The sequence below is a fragment of the Enhydra lutris genome, unplaced genomic scaffold (genome assembly GCF_002288905.1).
Source record: "Enhydra lutris kenyoni isolate GAN:26980312 unplaced genomic scaffold, ASM228890v2 scaffoldscaffold26, whole genome shotgun sequence".
In the NCBI taxonomy this organism is placed as follows: domain Eukaryota; kingdom Metazoa; phylum Chordata; class Mammalia; order Carnivora; family Mustelidae; genus Enhydra; species Enhydra lutris.
The window spans coordinates 13,474,350-13,499,307 of NW_019154110.1; the positions used below are offsets into that span (position 1 = coordinate 13,474,350).

Sequence of the window (24,958 nt, forward strand, 5' to 3'; positions counted from 1 at the left end):
AAAAGGCAGAAATAACCTAAATGCCCATTAACCATTAAGGGATACATGGATAAACAAATTATGGTATATACATATAACAGAATATTATTCAGCCACAAAAATGAATGGAAGTGCTGATACATGCTGCAATGTGGATGAACCTGGACGGCACGATGAGTGAGAGAAGCCAGACACAAAAGGTCACACATTGTTCAACCATTTATATGAAACACTCAGAACAGAATCTCCATAAAAACGGAAAATAGGCTGGTGGTTCCCAAAGGCTAGAATGGAGGGGGGCATAGGGAATAACTGCTAAAAGGGTACAGGGTTTTATTTTAGGGTAATAAAAATGTTTTAGAAGTAGGCAGAGGTAGTGTTAGTGTTTGTACAACACTGTAAAGGTACTAAATATTAACTGTTCACTTTTAAATGTTAATTTTATATTATGTGAATTTCTCCTCTAAAAGAACAAACTTGAAAGTCACCTCTAGACCACTCCAACAGGTTTAGAATTTAATTCAAGGTAGCCTTTAACAACACCATTTAAGTCAACTAAACAGAGAACAGGTCAGGTAAAAAACTAAGTTAGGAATTGTAGTAAGTCCATCATTCACTAAGGGAACATTCCAAAACATATTATTTAATGACTTCTGCCTTTGCTGGAAAAAGAAAATTACAGAGGAAGACTTACTCCAAAGAAGTGAAAGCCCTTACTGAAATAATTATTTTTAAAGTAAAAGAGAAAACCAAAAGAAATTAAACTTTCTCTTAGATCTGGGTGATCATTTTACACAAAAGAATGACATAGGATCTTTGAGATTCAGATCCAGCCTTCCCGTGGCAAACAGACAGATTTTTAGTTAAGGACATAAAATATACTGGATAAAAGATAAAAATCCAAAAGGGCTGTGGACAAAAGACGAAAAGAACTTCACATTAACCATCAGTCTAGACTTAAAATTTCCCAGGGTTTCTCCACTTAATTTACTCAAAAATTGATGGCACCATTGATTACTTTAAAAAATAAGAGACTCATAGCATAGTTCATTTCACAAAAAGGTGAAAAGTGAGAAACAGTACCTTCAGCTAAACACTTGGATGTACAATACTTGGACACACAACTCCACCAAGTGGAGGTGCCAGATGAGAAGGGAGTATCTTATTATCCTAGGTATATCCTGATAATGAGTATACAAAAACAGCTCTGCCTGTCTAGTTAATGAATAATGAAAAATGAAACCCATGAAGCATTACACATAATCTTATATTTGGGAAGACAAAGCTACAAATTGCCAAATAAAAGTAGTTAAAAAGTATAATCAGGAATATTATGTGTACCTCCTACTCCATTTCCTAATCATATAAACGATAATTATAAAAAAATAGTAGGTGATTACAAGTAGGTGACAAGGAAATTACTGGAGGACACAGAGGAACAAACTCAAAGCTAAGTGGCTTCCTTGGCTTTAAAAGAAACTTTAAAAGTTGTACCTAATTCCATCTATTGTCAAAGACGTTGCAGAAATATTGGTGGATATGACACATTTTCTAATTCCAGGTGGAGGGGGCAAAAATATTCTTCTCTGTTGATCTAAAATACATGTCAAGAGAAAATGTTAATTTACAACATGCATTTGTCAAACTCCACTTTTGAAAAACTAACTTCTTTTCATTAAAAGTCATGCTTCCTTCACCTCTTTAATTATCTTGAATTCAAAATAGCGAAACTCATGTTTGCCTCACCTTTTAACTGCTAACATTTCTAGATCCATTAAATCAGAGATTATTGCTAAAAAAATCCTATAGAAGAATCCTTTATGTAGGTCACAGCTCCCTTTGAGAATATTTAAAAACTGTAGCCCTCTTCTCCATTAAAAGGCACATATGTATACACACACACACACACACACACACACACACACACACACATTTCAAACAATTTCAGGGTATTCAGGAACTCACCGTAGCCCATCCATGAACTACAATTAAAGACCTCTACATACCTTAAAGATTGACCAGCTAAGTGGTTTTCACTTTTTGGGGTATCTTTCTGATGGCTACCTCTCTATGCAAGTAACATCACACTAATTTCCCCTAACCACAGATTCTGAAGAGTGAACCCCAGCAGCAATGCTTGTACTATACCTTGTTGCTCCAGCCATAGTTTATGGAACCAAAGATAAACATCTCCCCCAGGCTGGGGCAATCTCCTGGAATTTGGAATAAGGTCCAAGAGATGCTCTATTTGATTAGGCTAGTCTCTTGCAAAGAAGAAAAATGAACTTGTGAACCACAAGGAAGTTGTTAAAGTACATGAAGGAAAGTCTAAAAAGAAAATAATGAATTAGCCATGAAAGTTAAGACAATATTTCTGGGCTCCTGGCTCTTCCCAAGCCTTGAGGGGACTGGGTGTAAATTAAGTAGTAAGACAGATTTGGCCAGATTTGCTCTCCTGCCAGGTTAAGCACAAAATAAGGCAAGAGAGTTAAGAATGCTTGCAAGGAAATGATTATGGTATGGGTGAAAGAAGGTAAGTGAAGGCTGATAAAGGACAGTGTCAATGCATTCTGAAAATTGTTAAATTACAAACAGTAGAGTATCTGGCAAAAACAGGATTTGTAGTTAACTTTGACTAAGAATTATTTTTTAGATATTAGACTTAGGTAGCTCATTTCTTCCAGATGGTTCAAAGGAGTTTTATACTACTTTGTAGTTCAAATTATGCTTATACATTATTTATGATCTACTTGTTCTACTATAATGTAGCTCCATGAAACAAGGATTTTCTTTTTTTCAAGACATATCCCCACTACCTAGAACAATGTCTGGACCACAGAAAGTGTTCAATAGAGTTCAATGAATTGATAAATAAAAAATGCATTATATAAATAGTAAGCTAACATCCTTTCTACCACACTACCCTAAAAATTTACATAAATTAAAAATGTCCTTTCTGAACATGTTTACCTATAATCAAGTCTGTTTTTCAATCAATCCATTTCTAAAAATACCTAATATTTTAAATGTTCAGTTCAAGAAAAATTTCAGTTTCATTTACCATTTTGTTCACTATAATCAATTAGGAAGTCTTGAAACTGCTGTTTTGACAAGACTCACGTTTATTTCATTTCCATTTCACCCACACACTTTAATACCATATTCCCCAAGTACAAACATACACCAGTTTATTTTTTTTTAGTAATTTCTAAACCCAATGTGAGGCTCAAACTCACAACCCTGAGATCAAGAGCTGCATGCTCTCCTGACCGAGCCAACTAGGGGCTCCAACACATACCAGTTTTATGTTTGTTTATAAAGGTTTGAAAAAAAAAGTTAATTATATCCTAAAGCACATTCTCTCTCTCCAGGAAGGAAAGAAGAAATGGAATACTTTCATTACGACGCAGTAAGGTCCCAGGCTGTTATTAATGGGGAGGGTGGGGAATTGGCAAAGAGGCAAAAAAGATGTCCAAAGTCTACCAAGAAATAAGGATATTGAGAGACCACTTAACACTCAAAATGAAGGAACAATCCTAGATCTATGCATATGACATATTATATGTTAAGGCCAATGAAACTTCCTCATAGAATATCTTGTCCCAAAGTCCCCCCAAGAGACTCCAAAGCAGAACTATTTCTGAGAGAGAGGGAAAGAGAAAGAGAAGAAAAAGAACACAACTTAAAGTAATAAACAGAAACTGTCAACCAAAGGGGGAGAAAGATGACAGTTCTGGAGCAAAAGAAAGAAGTACAACACTGCTTGGCTCAAACTGCACCCCTCTGCCCCCAAGAAGTTATTTTTGGGTGAGTCAAAATATCTTGAGAATTCTCAGTAACACAGCTGAAAATGAAATTCCTGACACAGAGAAAACACTTGAATAATCAGTAAATGCAACTAAAAAAGTAACTAGAAGGAAGCTAAAAAATATGGAAGACAGGCAATCCAACATAAGAATAATTGGTATCCCTGAAGTACATAAACCAATAAGTACATAAAAATTATATTCAAAGATATAACACAAAAGAGTTTCCCTGAAATACAAACTTAATTTGCAGATCCAAAGAACACATCATAGGGGAACCTGGGTGGCTCAGTCATTAAGCGCCTGCCTTAGGCTCAGGTCATGATCTCGGGGTCCTGGGATCGAGCCCTGCATTGGGCTCCCTGCTCAGCGGGAAGTCTGCTTCTCCCTCTCCCAATCCCCCTGCTTGTGTTCCCTCTCTCGCTGTGACTCTGTCAAATAAATAAACAAAAATCTAAAAAAAAAAACAAACAACACATAAAAGATCATCTTGTTTGTGGTAGTCTTTACACGGGTGTGTACACTGTCAAAATTCATTGAACACTACACTTAAAACAAGCATAGTTTATTGTATGTAAACTATACCCCAACGAAGTTGATTTTTTAAAAAAAGCACATCAAATTCCAAGAAATTTTAATATAAAATATTCAACACCAAAAAATATCCTAATTAAAACCACTTAACTTTAAAAATCAAAGAAATTAAAAATAATTTTTTCAGGCAATCAGACAGAAAAAGCAAATCACAAAGAAGGGGGAAAAAAAAAAAAAAAAAAAACCAGGCTGGCCTCTAACTTCTCCACAGCAACATTCAATGCCAGAAGCCAAGTGGACAACATCTACCAAGTTCTAAGGAAAAGAAAGTGTGACCCAAGAACATAAAACCCAGCCGCGATGCCGCTCAAGTGTAAAGGCAAAAGCAAGACATTCTCAAACATAAAAGGGTAATAACAAAAAGCAGCACTCAAGAGCCCTTCTATTAAAAAAAAAAAAAAGTTAACAAAACCCAGGCAATCGAAAATTAACCAAAAGTAACTTAAGAATGGAAAAAGCATGGTAAAAATATTGATGATAAACATCTAAACAATGTAAAAATAACTAACAAAAATCAGAATGGAAAAATACAGAAGAGTCAAAGTACTTAAGTCCTTATCTTTCAATCAGAGAATCAGCAGGTAAGATCTCCAATCACACATGGTCTAAAAAGAAGAGATTAACTTCAACTTCTTAAAATTGTTCATCTTTTTAGACTTGAAAGCAACCTTTTATATCATATTCTCATATGGTAAAGAAAGTTACTTGACATTTAACAATTCCTTCAAGTAAATTCACGTAAAATTAAATACTAAAAAAGCAACTAACAGCATAATCTCACTTTTAAAAAGTATTTCTATCGGGGCACCTGAGTGGCTTAGTGGGTTAAGCCTCTGCCTTCAGCTCGGGTCATGATCTCAGGGTCCTGGGATCGAGCCCCGCATCGGGCTCTCTGCTCAGCAGTGAGCCTGCTTCCTCCTCTCTCTGCCTGCCTCTCTGCCTACTTGTGATCTCTCTCTCTCTGTCAAATAAATAAATAAAATCTTTTAAAAAATAAATAAATAAATAAATAAATAAATAAAAAGTATTTTTATCAATCCACCTGTTTACTTCCATATCCTTCTATACGTACACACACACACAAAGACACACACACACACACACACACACACACACACACACATCTGGTTTTTTTTTTTTTTAAGATTTTATTTAGTTATTTATTTGACAGACAGAGATCACAAGTAGGCAGAGAGGCAGGCAGAGAGAGAGAGAGAGGAGGAAGCAGGCTCCCCGCTGAGCAGAGAGCCCGATGCGGGGCTCGATCCCAGGACCCTGGGATCATGACCTTGAGCCGAAGGCAGAGGCCTTAACCCACTGAGCCACCCAGGCGCCCCTACATCTGGTTATTTTTGAATGGAGGAACTTGAGGTGATTATTTTTACCTTTGTAACTTTGGACACTGCTTGAATTTTTTATAATGAAACTATATCACTTTTCCTTAATTGAATGATTTTTCTTAAAGGAAAACGAGCAAAAATGCAGAGACATTAAGAGTGTGTTAATTCTGCACAGTGGGAAATGAATTGTTTTTGTACTTTTCTACACTTTAAAAATTTCTACAAAGGGCTAAAGAGAAAAACAGTAAGAACACATAAAACAAAATGTCATTTTTTTGTTAGAGAAAGCTAAACAATAAAAATATATTTAAATACATTAAAAAAGCTTAGAACAATATACCTCAGAATATTAATAGTGTGTTGCTGAGCTCTAAGTTTATGTTTCTTCCTTTTCTGATTATATTTTACAACTACATACTCCACAACTATGTATTCTTTACAACTATGTATGCTTTGTAAGCCAAAGGAAAAATTTTCGCATTTGGAAAGGGTACAGTGAAAGTTTTTATGTGAAGCTCACTAGCCTTATTCTCCCCTCATCTTTAATCTTAACGTTTAAGGAAATTACCACCAACAAAGCCAAATTCTAGGCACTTGCCAAAATGAGATGTCTTTGTTTTGCAGGAAGAAGAAAGAAATAAAACTACTTTTGGATTAATGCAATAAACTAAATGTGCAGTTTTCCTCTTTTAAAATATACGCTATCCAAGGTAAAGCTCCTTTCTTTTTCTTCATGTATTCTGAAAACACAGGTACTATTTTTTCACCCCCTACTGAATAACCAGTTACCAAATGCAGGTTTCCCATGTGACCTCAGGAACATCACTTAGTCTCTATCTGTTCAATAAAGAAGTCTGATTATCTAAGAAAAATATTTACAGGTATATGTGTATTTTTCGAGAGAAAGAAACCATGGCTTTCATTATCTTTTAAAAAGAATCTCAGACTCCACCCTCTAAAAAGGCTAAGAAGCACTGAATTCAGATAATTACTTTTAGTGCTAAAATAGTCAAATTCCATGCAAATATTTGTTGCTTATGAAGTAACAGATATATTTCAGTAAAATTGAAGAACTGCAAAATCTTGAACAAAAGAGGAAATTCAGAAGCAAAAATGGTTTTTTTTTGTTGTTGTTGTTATTTCAAGATTTTATTTATTTATTTATTTGAGAGAGAAAGAATGAGAGAGCATCAGAGGGGAGAGGTCAGAGGGAGAAGCAGACTCCCCGCTGAGCAGGGAGCCTGATGCAGGACTCAATACCGGGGCCTCCAGGATCATGACCTAAGCCAAAGGCAGTTGCTTAACCAACTGAGCCACCCAGGTTTCCTAGAGCAAAACAGTTTGAGGGAAACAAGAATAGGGGTCTAGATACAGCCAGTGTTTTGCTACAAGACATAACAGAATGTCTAGCAGAAAGCAAAAAATCTGGAACTCAGTTTAACAAACATCTAATCAGGACTTTTTAACACATAATACTCAAGTAGTTCACAATTTCAGAAAGGAGATGAGGCAACCATAACACAAGGTAGAATGTGTTAAGGGCCACAAGAGGTGTAGCAAAGCACCATGAGGTTTAAATAAAGAAGAGATCAAAGCCAGTTGTGAGGTGGGAAATCAGGGAAGGTTTTCATTGAGGTGGTTGTACTTATGAAACAAAACAGCAGGATTTCAGCCAGTAAGAGGAGAAAATAAAAGGGAAAGGAGGATTCAAGTTAAGGAAATATCAAATGCTGTCACCAAAAAGATGGGGAAGGAAATGGAATAAAAAAAACTGCCTACACTTTCAGCTTGAGAGAAACACCTCAAAGGATGCGGGTTAGGAGTTCAGCCCAGGGAGTGGGATCACATAATCTTGGCATTAGAAGGGATACCATAGTACTTCTTCACATCTGACAGTTGAGAATTTTTTTTTATGTCAATTAGGGAGATACCTTAAGATGTCCCTTTAAAATAGTCGGCCACCGTCATGACTAGCCCAGAAATAAAAGCAAATACAACATACCCACCTCATAATCTTCACTTATTTACTAAACCTAGATCTGAGTCATTTTTGAGCCCTCTTCACAAAAGGCTACAAGCAGGAAACCCTTCTTTCCTTTCCTCACTCCCAAGTATAAGCTTTATGTTCCTAAGACATAATAATATTATAATAGTGTTTCTCCCCACCACCCGAAGTAGCAATAATAAAGAAAGTACGTGCTGATTTGTATTAGTCACACTTACAAAAAAAAAAAAAAAAAAAAAAAAGCCTAAGATCCCAGGAACCTGCTACTCTCAACTTCATCCATTACTCAGTATCTCATCAGCTCCATTTGAATGCCTCTTTGCATTGTTAGAAATTGCTCTCATAAATATTATTATGCTCATAATGGATCACCAATAGCTCACCCTTCTAGAGCCCTTGGAACCAAAGGGAAACTAAAATAAACAAGCAAAACCCTCCTTAGTAATGCCTCTACTGACAGCCAGCTCTACATCTTTACCATTCTCACATATACGCCAACACAGAAAATCTCATACCCTGGGAATTAAGGCTGAAAGCAGGCTGAGATCACACTGGAAGAATAATGAATGCCAAGTTATTAAGTTAGCATTTTAATTCAGCTGGTAACAGGGAATGGCTGAGATACCCAACAGGAAACTGACACAATCAGATCCGTGCTTTTGAAAGATGATGCTTACCACTGCAGGTAGGATGGTAAATTACATCAGGGAAAACAGGTTAGCAGGTTATGTTAACAACTCAGGAAAGCAAATTGAGGATCCCAACTCTAACAATGACAATGAAAAATGAAAAAGAAGAATGAATGATTTGGACAAGACAAAAGCAAACAAACAACAAACAAAACACACACAAAAACCAAAACCAAAAACAAAAAAAACTACCTGTAGGAGTTATCACTTATTTGGACTAAATGATCTAGGATGATATGACGCACAGACTAGAAAGCCCTGGGAGGAGATCCAGAAGTTCTAGAATGCAGGAGTGAGACTTAACTAGAGATAGTCAACCTCTCCGAAACAGAGAATTCTAGGAAAACAGAAAGCTAAGGATAAAACCTTAAAAAAGAGTCACATTAGAGAGGAAAAAAGTCTGGGAAGGGTGGGAGGGCAGCACACTTAGAGAAAGAGTGGTCAGGACAACCAGGCAATTAAATATTACCCCAGATGACAGAATTTCAAGGAGGCATTATTATCACAAAATCAAAATACAAACTAATGAAAAAAAAAAAAACCAACTATGAGATTTGAGAAAGAGGAAGTCATTTGCAACCTTTAATAGTATAAAAACTGTTTTTCAGGCCATTGAACAAGACACAATAGCAGACTCAGCAGGTTATTTTCATTGTGACAATAATAAAGGAAAGAATAAAATTACTTATATAGAAAAATACATTTATATTGTTAATGGTCAATAACAAAACAACCGTAATGAGTTCTGAATTACCTCAGCAGTAAACAAAGTAACTTTTAAAGGAGCCAGCATATCAAATCTCCAAAAAACAATGAGAACCTTAAATATCTAATAATGACCCTAAAAATTCCCTTAAAAATACAAAAACCTAAAAATAGATATCCATACGGAGGGCAAGGGCCCAATATCATCACAAAAGAGATTTCTAAAATAGCACGAGGTCTATGGTTATTTACCAAAACACATATTTGTAAACTTTTTTTGTTAACACAAGATTAACAACCACCTACTCAACAAAAACAACAATACATATAAAATATAAAAACATTCAAATGCTTTTTACACTACATTAAATGCTAACCACAATCAAACTCTAAATAAATCCCCTTTAATTTTACATATCAAGTTCCATAATAAAGTAATTTTACTAAACAAATTTTAAACCTAATTCAACATTATGAACAAATATTAGAATAAGAGTTTGCATTTGCTGTTTGAAATTACAAAAGAACAGCATCATTCTTGAAAAGTAGACTGTGTGCTACTTCAAAAGAAAATAATCCACTGTGCTTAGTCTCAGATGTACCTGGATATATATGATTTCTAGAAATTCTCTGGCAATACTAAATTAGGTTTGACTTATGGTACTACTATCAAGAAATTATAGTACTAATATCAAAAAATTACCAACACTATCTCTGTTCTGCTGAGAGGACAGAGCCCACTCTTAAACAATATCAAGGTGTGTGTGGGCGAGTGTCCAAGGCTCCTGAAAAAGTGAGTATGAAAAGACTTTGAGGAAAAAAAATCACTTCTCTCAAGGAATGTTGGTTCCCTTAAAGTTTTACTTCATAATTTGGGTGTTGGTTACAAAAATTAGTTGTTTGTGGGGGTGCCTGGGTGGCTCAGTGGGTTGGGCCTCTGCCTTTGGCTCAGGTCATGATCTCAGGGTCCTGGGATCAAGCCCCGCATTGGGCTCTCTGCTCAGCAGGGAGCCTGCCCCCCAACCTCTTTCTGCCTGCCTCTCTGCCTACTTGTGATCTCTGTCAAACAAATAAATAAAATCTTTAAAAAAAAATTAGTTGTTTGTAAAATTAATTGACCTAAACGCTTTAAATACACTACTCTGTACATATGAGATTATTCAATAATTTTTTAAAATTAGTCAAATTTTCTATTCTAGTAAGGACTTACCTGTTGTCATAGATCCATAACATGGCAATATTAACAAACCATCCAGAGTTGTATCTTGAACATCATAATCATAATCAACAGACTCTGCCATCTGAAAAAGTAACTCACAACTTTTTTCAATTTCAAACTGACCTGAAATGAGGGAGGGAAAATAACGTCAGCAACAGCAAAATTAATTTAAGAATGAAAAAAATAAGCCTTCTAGATTAAAATTATTTTTGCACAATAGCTACTTTAAATCTCATTTGATCTAAAGAAGATGAACTCCTAAGTTGAACCAAATCTCAACAACAGAATTAAAAATAAAACACCAGGGGCACCTGGGTGGCTCAGTGGTTAAAGCCTCTGCCTTCGGCTCAGGTCATGATCCCAGGGTCCTGGGATCGAGCCTCACATCGGGCTCTCTGCTCGACAGGGAGCCTTCCTCCTCCTCCTCTCTCTCTCTGCCTGCCTCTCTGCCTACTTGTGATCTGTCTGTCAAATAAATAAAAATCTTTAAAAAAAAAAACACCAGTTCCCAAGGAATTTAAACCTCTACGGAAATAAAAATGTTTATAATTTTCAAGCTTATCATCTTGTTAACACAGTATTTGAGGAAAACGCAGTAAAGTTAATCATTAATATAAAAGAATCTAGTCCAAGAGATACGGCATTTAGGTGTAGTTCAAAATACTTAAGTAACCTGAAAAAGGCAGAGATCATGTCTCACTTCTGACATCAGTACAAGGCAGAGTAGGAGGTGAATGATGAAATGACTCATTTCTGTTAGTAGGATGCTGCTAATTGAAGAATCACACTAGTTTAGGATTTAATTAATCTATTTTTTACTTCCAAAAAAGGCCTATGAGACATGGATTCAACACCTCATGTACTGCTATAACACAGTACCATCCCACCACTCAAAGAAGAAATGAACTAGTAGGATGTCTTTTGAAATAATGAAATGAGTCATTCAGATCCAGGACTGTTTAGTGTGGTAACAGCTCTATATAAGGTAGACTAATAAAAATATTAATACCCTACCATTTAATATCTTTTTACTAAAAAGTCAGTGTGTTACATATATTTCCTCATAAGACTGGCAGTTTTTATGGCAGTATAGAATTATCTTCTGTATCTTATATAAGATAGAATATCTAAAACTTTTAGATAATCATACAAAAGTAAGGCAATATGAGTTAAAGCCCAGATTTCCCAACAAAAGTAACACTCTATTGTGGTGCCACATTCTGCTCTTATATAAATAGTAAAATTCTTAAAACTGATATTGAATGCTCACCAGTCAGAAAAACCAAGATGTCTCCAGCCATTTCATTCAAATGGATATCCATGGTCACTTTCACAATCTAAAGCAAGAAACACAAGCATAATATGTTGATGGAGATACAGTCCCCCCACTCCCCTTATTCCACAGAAAAATTAAATTTGGTTCTCAAAAGTTATATGACCTATAAGGGCTGCCGTTAAAATAAAAGGGAACAAATGAATTACTAAACTACTCAATCAACTGGAACCATAAATATAAAAAGACATAAAAAGGATGCCAAGTAATACCGCTTGAATATATGCAGTATTTTCTCTGTCTCGTGGGCCAATCAAATTGCAGAATTTTTCTCTGACTGGATAAAGCCTTCCAGGTATATCAAATATTGGACAATTTCCAAAGAATGCAGAGAGCTTGGCTAATTCCATGGTTGCTGACATCACCACAACTTTCAAATGTTCCTTCCTATTAGGAGACTTCTCCTGAAATAACTTCTTCAATAAACCAAACAAGATGTCCTGAAAAAAAAGTAAATTTCTAATAAGTGACAAGTATACCTACCAACCAATTTATTTTAAATATTTTGCTTTCCTAACTAAAGAATTCTTATGTCAATAGATTAAAATGTAAGTAAGACCAGGAAATTCTCTACAGGGTAAAAGCTACCCCAAATAAGTAAACTAGTAACAACAGCATATTAAAATACTCACTGTAGTTAGAGTTCTCTCATGGGCTTCATCTAAAATGATGACACTGAACTTGGTAAGATTTGGATCTCCCAGAATATGTTTCAGTAAACATCCATCAGTCATATATTTGATTGCGGTTTCCTAATGTTCAAACAGCAGAGTGAATCAACTTATATATATACAGTGTTACAGAAATTCACCCTGCTTCGCAGACTAAATTCCCCCCAAAATGTGCAGACATTAAGTGATTCACCTAATCTGACTAAATAAAAAAGTACATAAATTAGTCTAATAACAAGGATGATAAATTATAAAACTTGTGATCTATACAGGGACAGAGATAAGGAACTAAGGTGGATGTTCCAGGATAAAGCAATAGAACGGGACAATGAGATATAAAGTAGTCTGGAGAAAGTGGTAAGATAATGTGGTGGATTCCCATGATCAAGTTGTGAGAAACAATGAAATGGGATCCATCTCCCTGTCTCAGCCACTGTTTTAGAGGACTCAGAAGAAAAGGCAGAGGAAATAGTTTGGTGCACAATTTCCTATCACTCTCTTCTTCCCTATTTGCTTGTTTTAAAAGTTGTGTCTGTCAGGGATGCCTGGGTGGCTTAGTTGGCTAAACGTCTGCAAGGTCGTGGGATCAAGGCCCACATGGGGCTCCTTGCTCAGTAGGGAGCCTGCTTCTCCCTCTGCCTGCTGTTCCCCCTGTTTGTGAGCTCTCTCTTCCCCTGACAAATAAATAAAATCTTAAAAAAAATTGTGTCTATTGCCTCACATTAAAACAAGGTGAGAATAAGGTCCAAAAGCTAAAAGTTAACAACAGTACACACAGAAAACAAAGGAAGAAAAAAGAAAAACTCCCCAGCAGTAACCACTGGGAATGCAAACATAGTATTTTGGGGAGTAACTATGTGCTATAATTGATGGCCATTCCTATTAGGGACAGTATTTAATTAGGAATTGTTCTGTATTTGGTATAGGATTAAAAAATCCTGAAGGAATATAAATTATAACCATTAACTATTAAAAAGAAAACAATTTTAAATTTTTTGGTGCCCTGAATATAGAAGATACTCAATAAATATTTGCTTACTGACTTTGCTGAGTTGTCTATTTTCAACTGACTTCAAGAATACAAATATATAGGGCACCTGGGTGGCTCAGTGGGTTAAAGCCTCTGCCTTCGGCTCGGGTCATGGTCCCAGAGTCCTGGGATCCAGGCCCGCATAGGGCTCTCTGCTCAGCGGGGAGCCTGCTTCCTCCTCTCTCTCTGACTGCCTCTCTGCCTACTTGTGATCTATCTCTCTGTCAAATAGGTAAATAAAATCTTTAAAAAAAAAAAAAAAAAGAATACAAATATATAATATGGATGAACCTTGAAAACATTATGCTAAATGAACCAATCCAGACACAAAGGACCAAATACTGTACGATTCAACTTATTTGAGGTACTTAGGAAAGGCAAATTTGTTTGGTTGATTTTTTTAAAAAGATTTTATTTATTTATTTGACAGAGAGAGAGAGAGCGAGAGAGGGAACACAAGCAGGGGGAGTGGGAGAGGGAGAAGCAGGCTTCCTACCCAGCAGGGAGCCCAATGTGGGGCTCTATCCCAGGACCTGAGCAAAAGGCAGACACTTAACGACTGAGTCACCCAGGAGCACCGAAAAGGCAAATTTGTAAAGTCAGAAAGTAGAACAGAAGTTACTGCAGGCTGGAGGGAGGAGGGAATGGGGGAGTTAATGTTTAGTAGATATAGTTTCTGTTTGAGATGATACAACATTCTGAAAATACAGTGTTGATGGATACACATTGTAACTGCATTTCATGCCAATGAAATGTAACACCTAAAAATGGTTGAAATGGTAAATTTTACGTTATATATATTTTAGTACAATGAAAGATTGTTTTAAATATTACAAATATAAGTTACAGGTCGAGGAGTCTTACAGCTAAAAAACACAAGAGAATCCTTAATAACTGTCACTTGTAAACTAGTTGAGAAGGGAGAAAATAGTAAAACTATTAAACACTTCCAAGCTAAATCATTTAACAATGAACAACAAAAATTAATCCTAATCTGGGGCTTTGTTTCTTTAAAATATAAATGCAAATTTGAAGTTAAAATCTTTCATAACTTTCTCCAATCTTTCTATAAGTTTACAGGACTTGAACAGCAATAAAACTTTTATACCTTAGAGCTGCAATCATCGAAACGAACTTGGTACCCTACTTTGGATCCCAAAGTGCATTTCATTTCTTCAGCAACCCTCTGAGCAACTGATATAGCAGCTACTTTTCGTGGTTGAGTCACACCAATCATACCATGTTGTGAAAACCCTACCAAAATCAGAGGAAAAAACCACAAAATTATTAACAATTGCTTCCAATTGGAGCTAAATTCTTTCAGACCAATCAACACAAACTGTTTCAAGTGTTTGCAAAAAAAAAACCTCTCCAAAATAACAACATGACCATGGAAATTTAAGTGGTAATAAAAAACAAGAATACATATTTTCCACTCAAAATATATATGTTTTTATTAGGTTTTCCAGTTTCAGTCTAAAGAGTTATTTGAAAGAGTAAGCCAAAATGTTTAATTCCTAGAAATCCATAAAATTTCATAGACTTCCTAAGGATTTACTTTTCCCCCCAGTTTAAATATACCACCTTTCACAGATCCATTTTTTACCACTTTAGTCTCTGTAAGATGTGTCTTACAGTTGATGGTATTTTTTTCCTTTATCAATAGTATGTAAAATAGTGGTATGTCTTAATAAATGGCACATTAGATCTGATGCATGAGACTGAGTATCCGCTAAGAAATTTTTATTTTTTAAATGAATAACATCCAATATAATTTTGCTCTATACCACCCTTATGATAGAAAGTTTACCATATAGAAGGAAAAGACACTTTAGGGATAATTTGTTAGCTGACTTGGGTTATGGAGTCAGGGAATAAATATTTACCTGATAATACTTGGAAAAAGAACCAAGAAATACTAATGTCAGCAAGAGGTATCACCATATTCCTGTAAATTATTTCAATACCCAATGGTTAACAGTCTACTGCAAGTCAACCTCATTCTATAGCAAAGAATCAATATCTACCTATAATTAAGATTATGGTAATTAAAAATGGAAAAATTGTTATCTGAGTTAATTCCCGAACATGAAATAAGACCATAAAAAAGCAGGGAAGATGTAGAAGGGCTGTACCAAGAGAAGAATTGGGACTGTAGAACAAATGGTGGATATCTGTGCAATACAGAAGTCCTATTAGCTTTTACGAGGATTTATTTTTAAATACTCCCAATATTATCCCAGAATAAAATTACCTGCTTCATATAGATATTTTGGGAGTTGAGTTGTTTTACCACTTCCTGTATTTCCAGTAACAATAAGGAACGAATTGTCCCTCACAGCTTGAATAAGCTTTTTTCTTTGTTTTTGAATAGGAAAAGTTGGAGTAGTTCCTCCTTCCTGTGATGTGCATCCTTTCTCTTCTGTAATAACAGAGAAACAATTTTGCAATTAAAAGGACTGTCAAGCTATCTCTGACTCAATTTCCCAGAACTGAACAGAAAAAGACAATAGAATTTTAGGACTGGAAGAGATCAGTCCATTACTTCTCAGATAAATCATCTATGTCCAATTTGTATGTGAGGGTTCACAAGCCCAGAACAACTTTTTGGTAAAATCTAACAACATGAGCATTTGCTGATGCGATTCAGAGTACTTGACGAAGTAAGCCTAGCACAAGGCAATGTATATGCAAGCATACCTGTAGAGAAGCACAAAACCCAATTTTATTAAACAATAGACCAAAAGCTAGAACACAGCAGGAGACTCTCAGCTGAATTTAAAAAAAAAACAAACAAACAAAAAAAACACCTGTGTTTGCTTCTGATTCATGGTTCAAGTTAGGTCCCTGTTCAGAGTGACTGATATCCCAGAAGGCCAAGTGGTGGGTAACCATGGAAACTGGCTCCTGGAAACTGGCTCCCTTCATACCGTACCCAAAGGCAGGCTGGCGGCCCGACGAGTGGCGGGGGGTGGGGGGGGGGGGGATGGATGGGTAGAGAACAAAGGCTTTATGAGCCTCCTTAAGAGAAGAATGCGTCTAGGCGTTGGGGTTCACTTTTTGTCCCCCAGCAAGGTCTTCACCCAACTTGGATCTGGGACCGCCCCCCTCTAGACCAAAGTGCTCATTGGACGCAAAGTTCGCCTCCGGCTTGGAGGGCGAGGAGAACGCTGCGGTCTCCTCTTCACTTTTCTCTGCCCGCCAAAGGCGGACTTTTATCCCCCCAAAACCCCCATGCCGAAACTCCCGCGGGCCTCCGCAGCGTCCCGCGGACCGCACCTCTATCAGCGATGGAAACAGCCGGAGGCCGCTCTTCCTGAAGGTCTATTGACCGCTCATCCTCCTCCTGCCGCCTTGGCGCCCTGCCCGCGACGGCGGGAAACCGGGACATAGACCTGGCCCGGAGCAGAGGTGAGCACGTCCACCGATCAGGGGAGATGGGAGGGGAAAAGCGAAGACGCGCCCTGATGACGTCTAGGTGTTTACTTCCGCGCGTGCGACTTGGAACAAGGGGAGGGGGAGCTGTTAGGTGACGTGGCGCGCGGCCGCCGGAAAGCTTTCACCACCGGCGTGGCTCGGCGAGGCCACCAGCCAAGGGCCCAGCCCCGAGGGTTTCCTACCTTCACAGGTATGCGCTGCGCCTAGGGCGTTAACGCCATGCCCAAGGTCCAGAGGATCCTTCCCTACTTACCTTGTGCGCAGAAGAGGAAGGTCACCCTCCTCGCCTAAACTCTGGTCACCGTAACCCGGTTCTGCCCTCACACACCTAACGTGATGTGACCCTTCGCCAGGAGCTGGAACCTTCCTGGAGTGCATCGTTCCACAAAACATTCTCACCTTGCTCCTTCTGAAATGACCTGTTCATTTCAGAACTACTGAGTTGCAGAGCTGAACTTCTAGTTATGTAGTGCCCAAAGCTTACGTGCCACAGCTCTTCATTTCCTCCATAGGGCCCTGCATTTCAAGTTATTTTATTCCCCTTTGCCCCAGCTAGAGCAGGAACTTTAGAAAACCACGGTACAACTCAGCCCTGCAATGTGACTCTGAATGGGCCATCAATACCTGTTGAACTTTCTGGACGGTGAGTGAATTATTGATCTTCAGAGGAATCAAGCTCACTTGATGGATATGGATTTCTTGGAAACCACTACAGCAGAAAAGTTAAATATGCAACAGTCAGAGGTGGGGCGGTGTTTTCAGAAAAGGTACTTTGAGGGGACAGATCTTATTGTAGAACCTTCCAATTTTGTATATAGTGTCAATTGTAACAAAATCAATCCTAGAATATTGTTTCTTGGTCTTTTCAACCAACCCTACTATTAGGATTAACCAACACTTAGTGCCAAAGGAGACAACTCAAAGTTGTCCCTTCACCATTAATTAAAGGCCAGCATGCTCCTATCCAACCCCGCTTAAAAGATGTCATTGGACTCCCAAGATTTTTCTGGGCTCATTAAAAATGTACCAACCAGGGGCGCCTGGGTGGCTCAGTGGGTTGGGCCTCTGCCTTCTGCTCTGGTCATCATCTCAGGGTCCTGGGATCAAGCCCCGCATTGGGCTCTCTGCTCAGCGGGGAGCCTGCTTCCCCCTCTCTCTCTGCCTGCCTCTCTGCCTACTTGTGATCTCTGTCTGTGACAAATAATTAAATAAAATCTTTAAAAAATTTTAAAAATTATCAATTGATTTTATGTGGGACTGATTAGCATCTCCTAAAATCCAAGTTTGTTGGGTTTTGAATGATACCAAATGAAATGCAGCTAACAGCTCTTTATCTCCAAAACCTGGGGGCTACAGGAATAAACCTGGCAATAGGAGTACATCTCAGATTTCTCTCATCCATTAAAGGAATCTCCCAACCTTCTGGATTCTGTCAGAAATTTGAAATACTACAAATCAGAAAAACAAACCAAAAAAATAAAAAAGCAAAAATTATTTGTAGTACAGGCATAGTATTGGTAAGTACCCAGCAAGTTATTTGGTACATGGCAGTTCTATTGAGGTCGCTTTATAAGAAAATGAATAGAATAATTTCAGACCAATTAGTTAACGTTTATTGAGCACTTAATATACAAACATCTAATATGAATTTTTTCATTTATTCCTCACAAAAACTCAGGTAAGTTGTTACTACACTTAATTTTCACACGAGAGAATCAAGGCTCACAAATTCACTCAAGACAACAAAACAAGCAATAGGACCAGGATTTGCCACATGAACAACCACTATACTGTAATGGGAGATGGAATTATCTAAATTATATCTTGGTGCCTAATATATTTTATTTCAATGTCTGCAAGTCACCTATTGTAGAATGGCTCCATTCTTGATTAAGAATCACCTAATGAGAGTATCCAGGAAAAAATCCTCAAACCGAGAATGAGGAAAAGTAAAAGTGAAAAGCTCAAATGTTGTTTAACATCGTTGATTTTAAAACCAAGGACATTCAAAACATGTTACCATTAATAGCCATGTACTCCAGGCTACTCCAAATTAAAAGATCAACAATTATTTCCTGCCCAGTAAGTTTACAAATTACAATGGCGAAGAAGATAACAGATAGTAAAAACAGGGGAGGGGGGATTGCGTTGAATCTAAGAAATTTTAGTGGTGCAGCAACATTGAATCAATTTCCTGTTATTTTTGGGTCACAAGAAAAACCTGAAAGAAGTGATATTTAAAGAAGTGTGAGAAGTACAAATTGCACTCTGCTGCTATTTCATAGGTAGCCTTTCAAAATGTTCTTGAATCCAAGCAATTTGTTTCTGATCCTCCGAAAGACAGGAAGGAGGCTCAATATTGGAGATTTACAAAAATGGAATAGAATTTTAAAATCATCTTCAGGAAAGAAAGACTATAGAATCAATGTTACAACTTAAATTAATGGAGCATAAGAAAAATTATCAAACATATTAATACAATAAAACCCAGAAAGTTACAAACACCAGACAAGTGGTGATCTGTAGAAAGCTAATCATAACAGGAAGTCACAGAAAGAGAATGAGCTGTAATGTCAAAGTACATGCATTTTTTTTTGTAATTCGTGAATTTGACCAAACCAATATTTGTCTTGGTAAAGAAAGGCAGAGAGAAGCCAGATTGCAAGTGGGTGAGAAGAGAATTAGAGAGCAAATTGAAAATATGTGCAATGTATTTGGAGATGTTTGGTTAGAATGAACCAAGGTAAGTAAAAGGGAAAGAAAAGAATAGCCAGAACAAGATGCCACTGCTACAGTGTATGTATGATAATTTTAAAGAGACGTGGTCATGAAATCATTGAGGTACAATCAGAAAGTGTGTTTGTGGGACGCCTGGGTGGCTCAGTTGGTTGAGCGGCTGCCTTCGGCTCAGGTCATGATCCCGGCGTCCTGGAATCGAGTCCCGCATCGGGATCCTTGCTTGTCAGGGAACCTGCTTCTCCCTCTGCCTCTGCCTGCCATTCTGTCTGCCTGTGCTCACTCTCTCTCCCTCTCTCTCTCTCTGACAAATAAAAAAATAAAATCTTTAAAAAAAAAAAAAAAGAAAGTGTGTTTGTGAGAGTTGAAACACAGAGGTACTGATGAAGGAGGAAAAGTTCACATTTTGAGAAAGGATGCAGGGTTGGAAGAGACAGCAAAAACTTTGAGTTAAGGCAGCATTATAAATCAGCATTTGTGGCATATTTGTATCTCAGAATATGAATCTGATTGATTCTCTGTATTTACCTTCCCTATTTCTATCTTACTTGTAACCCAAGGGCCTTTCTTCCTCTCCAGCCCTCACCAGAGCAGAAACAGAGATCCAAGGACACTGCTGACCTAAGGGCCAAGACCAGAGCCTCCTGTGCATGAAGAACTATTATTTTTTTCTCTCAAGACTGTGAGGACTGGATGTAGAAAGAAAGAAGGGAGAAGGAAGAATGTAATGAGAAGGGAGGAATAATAGAAGGAATAGAGCCCTCAAAGTGGGCAAGAGAAAAAGGCTCAATTGAACATTCTTATGGAAGGAATTCAGAAAAATGAACCATCCTCAAACGTGGAACCCTCCTCCTTTAAAAATAAACCAAGGTGAGGGTGGCTCAGTTGGTTAAGTGATAAAGCATCTACCTTCGGCTCAGGTCATGACCTTGGGGTCCTGAGATCTCAGATCTAGCTCTGTTTCAGTCTCCCTGCTCAGTACAGAGTCTGCTTGGCCCTTTCCCTTTGCCCCTCCCCACCACATGTGTACACGCATGCTCTCTCTCAAATAAATAAATAAATAATCAATCTTTAAAGTAAATAAATCAAAGTGACCTTTCCAAGTTGTTGCCCATGTGGGAATTAGCCAGGGGTCCTGTGTTTAGATGCTTCAAAGCCTTGTGAAAAATGTTTGCATCCCAATGAGGCCCTAGTATACCCAGGTTTACAAGGAGATTTGGGTAGGAATGTGGTTGAGGGGCTTCCTCATTTGTAAAATCAGGATTGCTGATAAGAGAAGTAAAGTTTTGAAAGCTTTGAGTCCTGCACCTGCTCCAGGTCATTAACCAGCTTTACTTGGAGTACACATCAGATGGAACCTCAGTCTGGCTGTAAATCTCAGCAAGCTCTGTTAGATGGGAAGACTTACAATTGTAGACACGTTGCTTCCTTTGTTTGTTTTAAGATTTTATTTATTTATTCGACAGAGACATCACAAGTAAGTAGAGAGGCAGGCAGCCCGGGGGGCGGAGCATGAAGCAGGCTCTGGACCAAGCAGAGAACCCAAAGTGGGGCTCGATCCCAGGACCCTGAGTCATGACATGAGCCAAAGGCAGAGGCCTTAACCCACTGAGCCACCCAGGCACCTCACGTTGTTTCCTTTGTGGCATGAATAAATGTAATTGAGGGGCACCACAAAAAAAAAAAAAAAAAAAAAAAAAAGAAGAAGGAAAGAAAGAAAGAAAACAACCAAAACCTGTTACCAGTTTGTTGTTTAACAGTCTTGATACATTGTACATCCTGGAAGGAAGGAAGTGTGAAGAACCTCACTCCCTAAACTAGGTAGAGCTAGACAGAAACAATTGGGAATTTTTCTATGAGGGATGTGCTGGTAGACCCAAAGCCACTGTTATACATTCTATTAATATGCCTGTAAGATGTTAGAAATTTGGAGATTTGGAGGAAAATAATAGATGGACATATAATAGAACTTAGAGAAGTATCCACCTTTCAGTCCAAGGTAAAAGAAATCATCGCACTTCTCCCCTGCTCAGCTGGGAGTCTGCTTCTCCCTCTGCCCCTCCCCCTGCTCGTGCATACCTGCACACACTCTCTCTCCTCTCTCTTTCTCTGTTGTAAATAAACAAAATCTTTTAAAAAGGGGGGTGGGGTCGGGTGGGGAGGGGCATCTCCGTTAAGTGCCTGCTATGGCTCAGATCAGATCTCCAGGTCCTGGGATCAAGCCCTGCATCAGTCTCCCTATTCAGCAGGGAGTCTGCTTGTCCCTCTCTCTCTGTCCCTCCCCACTCTCCCACTCACACTTCCTCTTTCTCTCTCTCTCTCAATTGAATACATTAAAAAAAAAAAAAAAGAAATAGAGGTCTAAATCCATCTTATATAAAAAATAATAAGAGAGGGTGCCTGGGGTGACTCAGTTTGTTGGGCGACTGCCTTAAGCTCAGGTCATGATCCTGGAGTCCCGGGATGGAATCCCACATTGGGCTCCCTGCCCGGCAGGGAATCTGCTTCTCTCGCTGACCTCTCTCATCTCATGCTCTCTCTCTCTCTCTCTCTAATAAATAAGAAAAATATTTTAAAAAATAATAATAATAAGAGAAATCATCACACTTCCTTATCTTTTTAATCTCATGTTTCTGGTGTCCAGATACTAAGATCTGAGTTAGTATCACAGAGCCTCTCACCACGCAGTCATGAAATCATTCATCAGTGATATAATTCAATTGAGAAATCAGTAAGGATTGAGACACTTCTCATCATTGTCAATGAAAAGTGATGCTTTACACATATGCATATAATCTTAAATAAAAGTGTAGAATTCCATTATTGTATTAGTAAAATAATGCCTCTTTCAAAGGAAGGCTCAATGATTACTCTAACTTCATATTCATTCATTCTTGTATTCATTCAACAAATATCAGAATACACAACTCTTATATGTATCCTTTTTAATAGCCATACAGAAGCATAAAAATATGTGTAAGACATGATCCCTACCTTCAATGACATTACATGTATTCAAGGAGATAAAATATTTAGAGGAGGAAAAACTAGCTAGAATAATCAGGGGAAGGCTTCTTGGAGTTAGTGGCATTTGAACTGAGATTTGAAATTTGGTAATATTCCAGTAAATGCCAGGGAAAGATCCCATATAGAGGAAATCTCACAAAGGCATTAATAATGGAGTGATCAAGATATAGTTAATTATGGGTTATTGAGAAATCTACAAAATTAATGTTCTATTACCAGTCATAGTCTCTGTAAATCTTTCACTTGCCTGAAGGTGGCAAGCTGGGTTTATTTGAAACTTTAGAATCAATATTATTTGAAAGAAAAATGAAACAGTATTTCTCTGAAAAACAATTTTTTCATTGACAATTTAACTCTAAAACCAAAAAGTGAAAAAAAGATAAAAAATTACTAATCTTAACATTACTTACTAACATTATATTATTATATTAAAATCTGTATATATTTAGATACTTTTAAGACTCTTTTTAACTAATCTTTACAACCATTGTGGGGCTTGAACTCAAAACCCAACATCAAGAGTCATATGCTCCTCCAACTGAGCCAGCCAGGCACCCCTAGAATTACTTACTTTAAGGCCATATATTTTAGATATCTTGATTTTTAATTTAAATACTTAGATATTTTATACTTTAATATTTTATTTTCCTTATTAATTTCTCAGTTATGGTACAACTTTTTCATTTAAAAAAATAGGAAAAAAGAGATTATACTTGTTTAAGTTTATTTATTTTAAGTAATCTCTCACCCAAAGTGGGTCTCAAACTCATGACCCTGAGATCAAATTCACACACTCCTCCAACTGAGCCAGTGAGGTGCCCCTAAAAAGAGCTTACACTTTTAAGTATTAACATTAAAATCTGTGATCAACATTGTTTATAAATCTTTTTTTTTAAAGATTTTATTTATTTATTTGACAGACAGGATCACAAGTAGGCAGAGAGGCAGGCAGAGAGAGAGAGAGGAGGAAGCAGGCTCCCTGCAGAGCAGAGAGCCCGATGTGGGGCTCGATCCCAGGACCCTGGGATCATGACCTGAGCAGAAGGCAGAGGCTTTAACCCACTGAGCCACCCAGGTGCCCCTGTTTATAAATCTTTTGAGAGTAGTTAGGTTTATTGAGGCATAATTTCCAAATGATAAAACTCATCCTTTTTTTTTTAGTGTATAGTTGAGAGTTTTATGAATTTTGACAAGTTCATATGGTTTGTAACCACTGCTATCATAAAGATATAAAACATTCCATCATTTTGACAAATATCCTTGTGCTCCTTTGGGGTCGGCCTCTTTCTTCACCTCTAGGCCCTGGAAACCGCTGACTTGTTTTCTGTCTCTATTGTTTTGCTTCTTCCAAAATTTCATATGAATGGACTCATATAATATGTATTCTTTTTAAGTCTGGCTTTTTCTTTCATTCAGCATAATTACCTTGAGTTCCATCTAGAATTGAATAAGTTGTAATATATATTAATAGTTCAATCCTTTTTGTCTGAGTAGTATTCCACAATTTGTTTATCAACTCATTAGTTAAGGACATTTATGTGGTCCAGTTTTTGGTGATCATGCAGAAAGTCACTACAAACATTGATATACAGGTTTTTGAGTGATTATACATTTTCATCTCTCTTGGGTATATACCTAGAAGTAGAATTGCTGGGTTAAATGACAGATAAATGAAGGTTTATAAGAAACTGCAAAACTGTTTTTTCAAAGGGACCAAAGCATTGCACTTTTACCAGCCATGTATGAGAATTCCAGTTGCCCAGCACTTTTCCTAGGACTTGGTATTATCAGGTTTTTTGTTTGTTTTGTTTTACCCATTCAAATAGGTAGTAGTGGTATGTCATTATGGTTTTAATCTGCATATCTCTATGGCAAAGATGTTGATCGTTTTATGTATTTACTTGTAGTCCGTGTATCTTTGATGAAGTGTCTATTCAAGTCTTTTGTCAGCTTGCGTTAGAGGGGGAAGGATTGCTTATTTTCTTATTTTGTTTTGAGAATTACTTATAGATTCTGGACTCAAGCCCTGTATCAGGTAGGTGCTTTGCAAATATTTTGGCCTAGTCTATGGCTTGTCTTCTTAATTATGTCATCCAAAGAGAAAATCTTCTTTTTGTTTTTGAAGATTTGGTTTATTTATTTGACAGACAGATAGAGCCAGATTTGGTTTATTTATTTGAGAGACAGATAAAGCCAGAGAGATAGAGATAGAGCCAGCCACTATCTGTTGGGGTTGGGGGGAGGCGAGGGGGGGAAGGGAGAAGCAGGCTTCCTGCTGAGCAGGGACCCTCCTTCACCAATGCGGGGCTTGATCCCAGGCCTCTGAGATCATGACCTGAGCCAAAGGCAGACACCTAACCAACTGAGTCACCCAGGCACCCTTTAT

The 24,958-nt window shown here is 37.5% G+C and overlaps 1 protein-coding gene and 1 pseudogene across 2 annotated transcripts in view; one reads left to right on the top strand and one right to left on the bottom strand.

Annotated features, from left to right (window-relative positions):
- Nucleotides 1-16,828, bottom strand: part of LOC111151648 (DEAH-box helicase 40) — a 47,970-nt gene extending 31,142 nt beyond the window's left edge. Inside the window, exons 1-8 of one of the 2 annotated variants that reach the window (XM_022509775.1) lie at nt 16,651-16,828; nt 15,626-15,793; nt 14,480-14,625; nt 12,303-12,422; nt 11,883-12,110; nt 11,608-11,674; nt 10,329-10,460; nt 1,474-1,573 (exon numbers count right to left, since the gene is read on the bottom strand). In XM_022509775.1, coding sequence (XP_022365483.1) covers nt 1,474-1,573; nt 10,329-10,460; nt 11,608-11,674; nt 11,883-12,110; nt 12,303-12,422; nt 14,480-14,625; nt 15,626-15,793; nt 16,651-16,762 — 1,073 coding nt within the window. In that variant the 5' untranslated portion in view covers nt 16,763-16,828. The remainder of the gene's footprint in view (nt 1-1,473; nt 1,574-10,328; nt 10,461-11,607; nt 11,675-11,882; nt 12,111-12,302; nt 12,423-14,479; nt 14,626-15,625; nt 15,794-16,650) is intronic. The other variant, XM_022509776.1, reaches the window with a different exon arrangement.
- Nucleotides 16,829-20,690: 3,862 nt separating this feature from the next.
- LOC111151221 lies at nt 20,691-20,870 on the top strand (annotated as a pseudogene).
- The last annotated feature ends 4,088 nt before the right edge of the window (nt 20,871-24,958 follow it).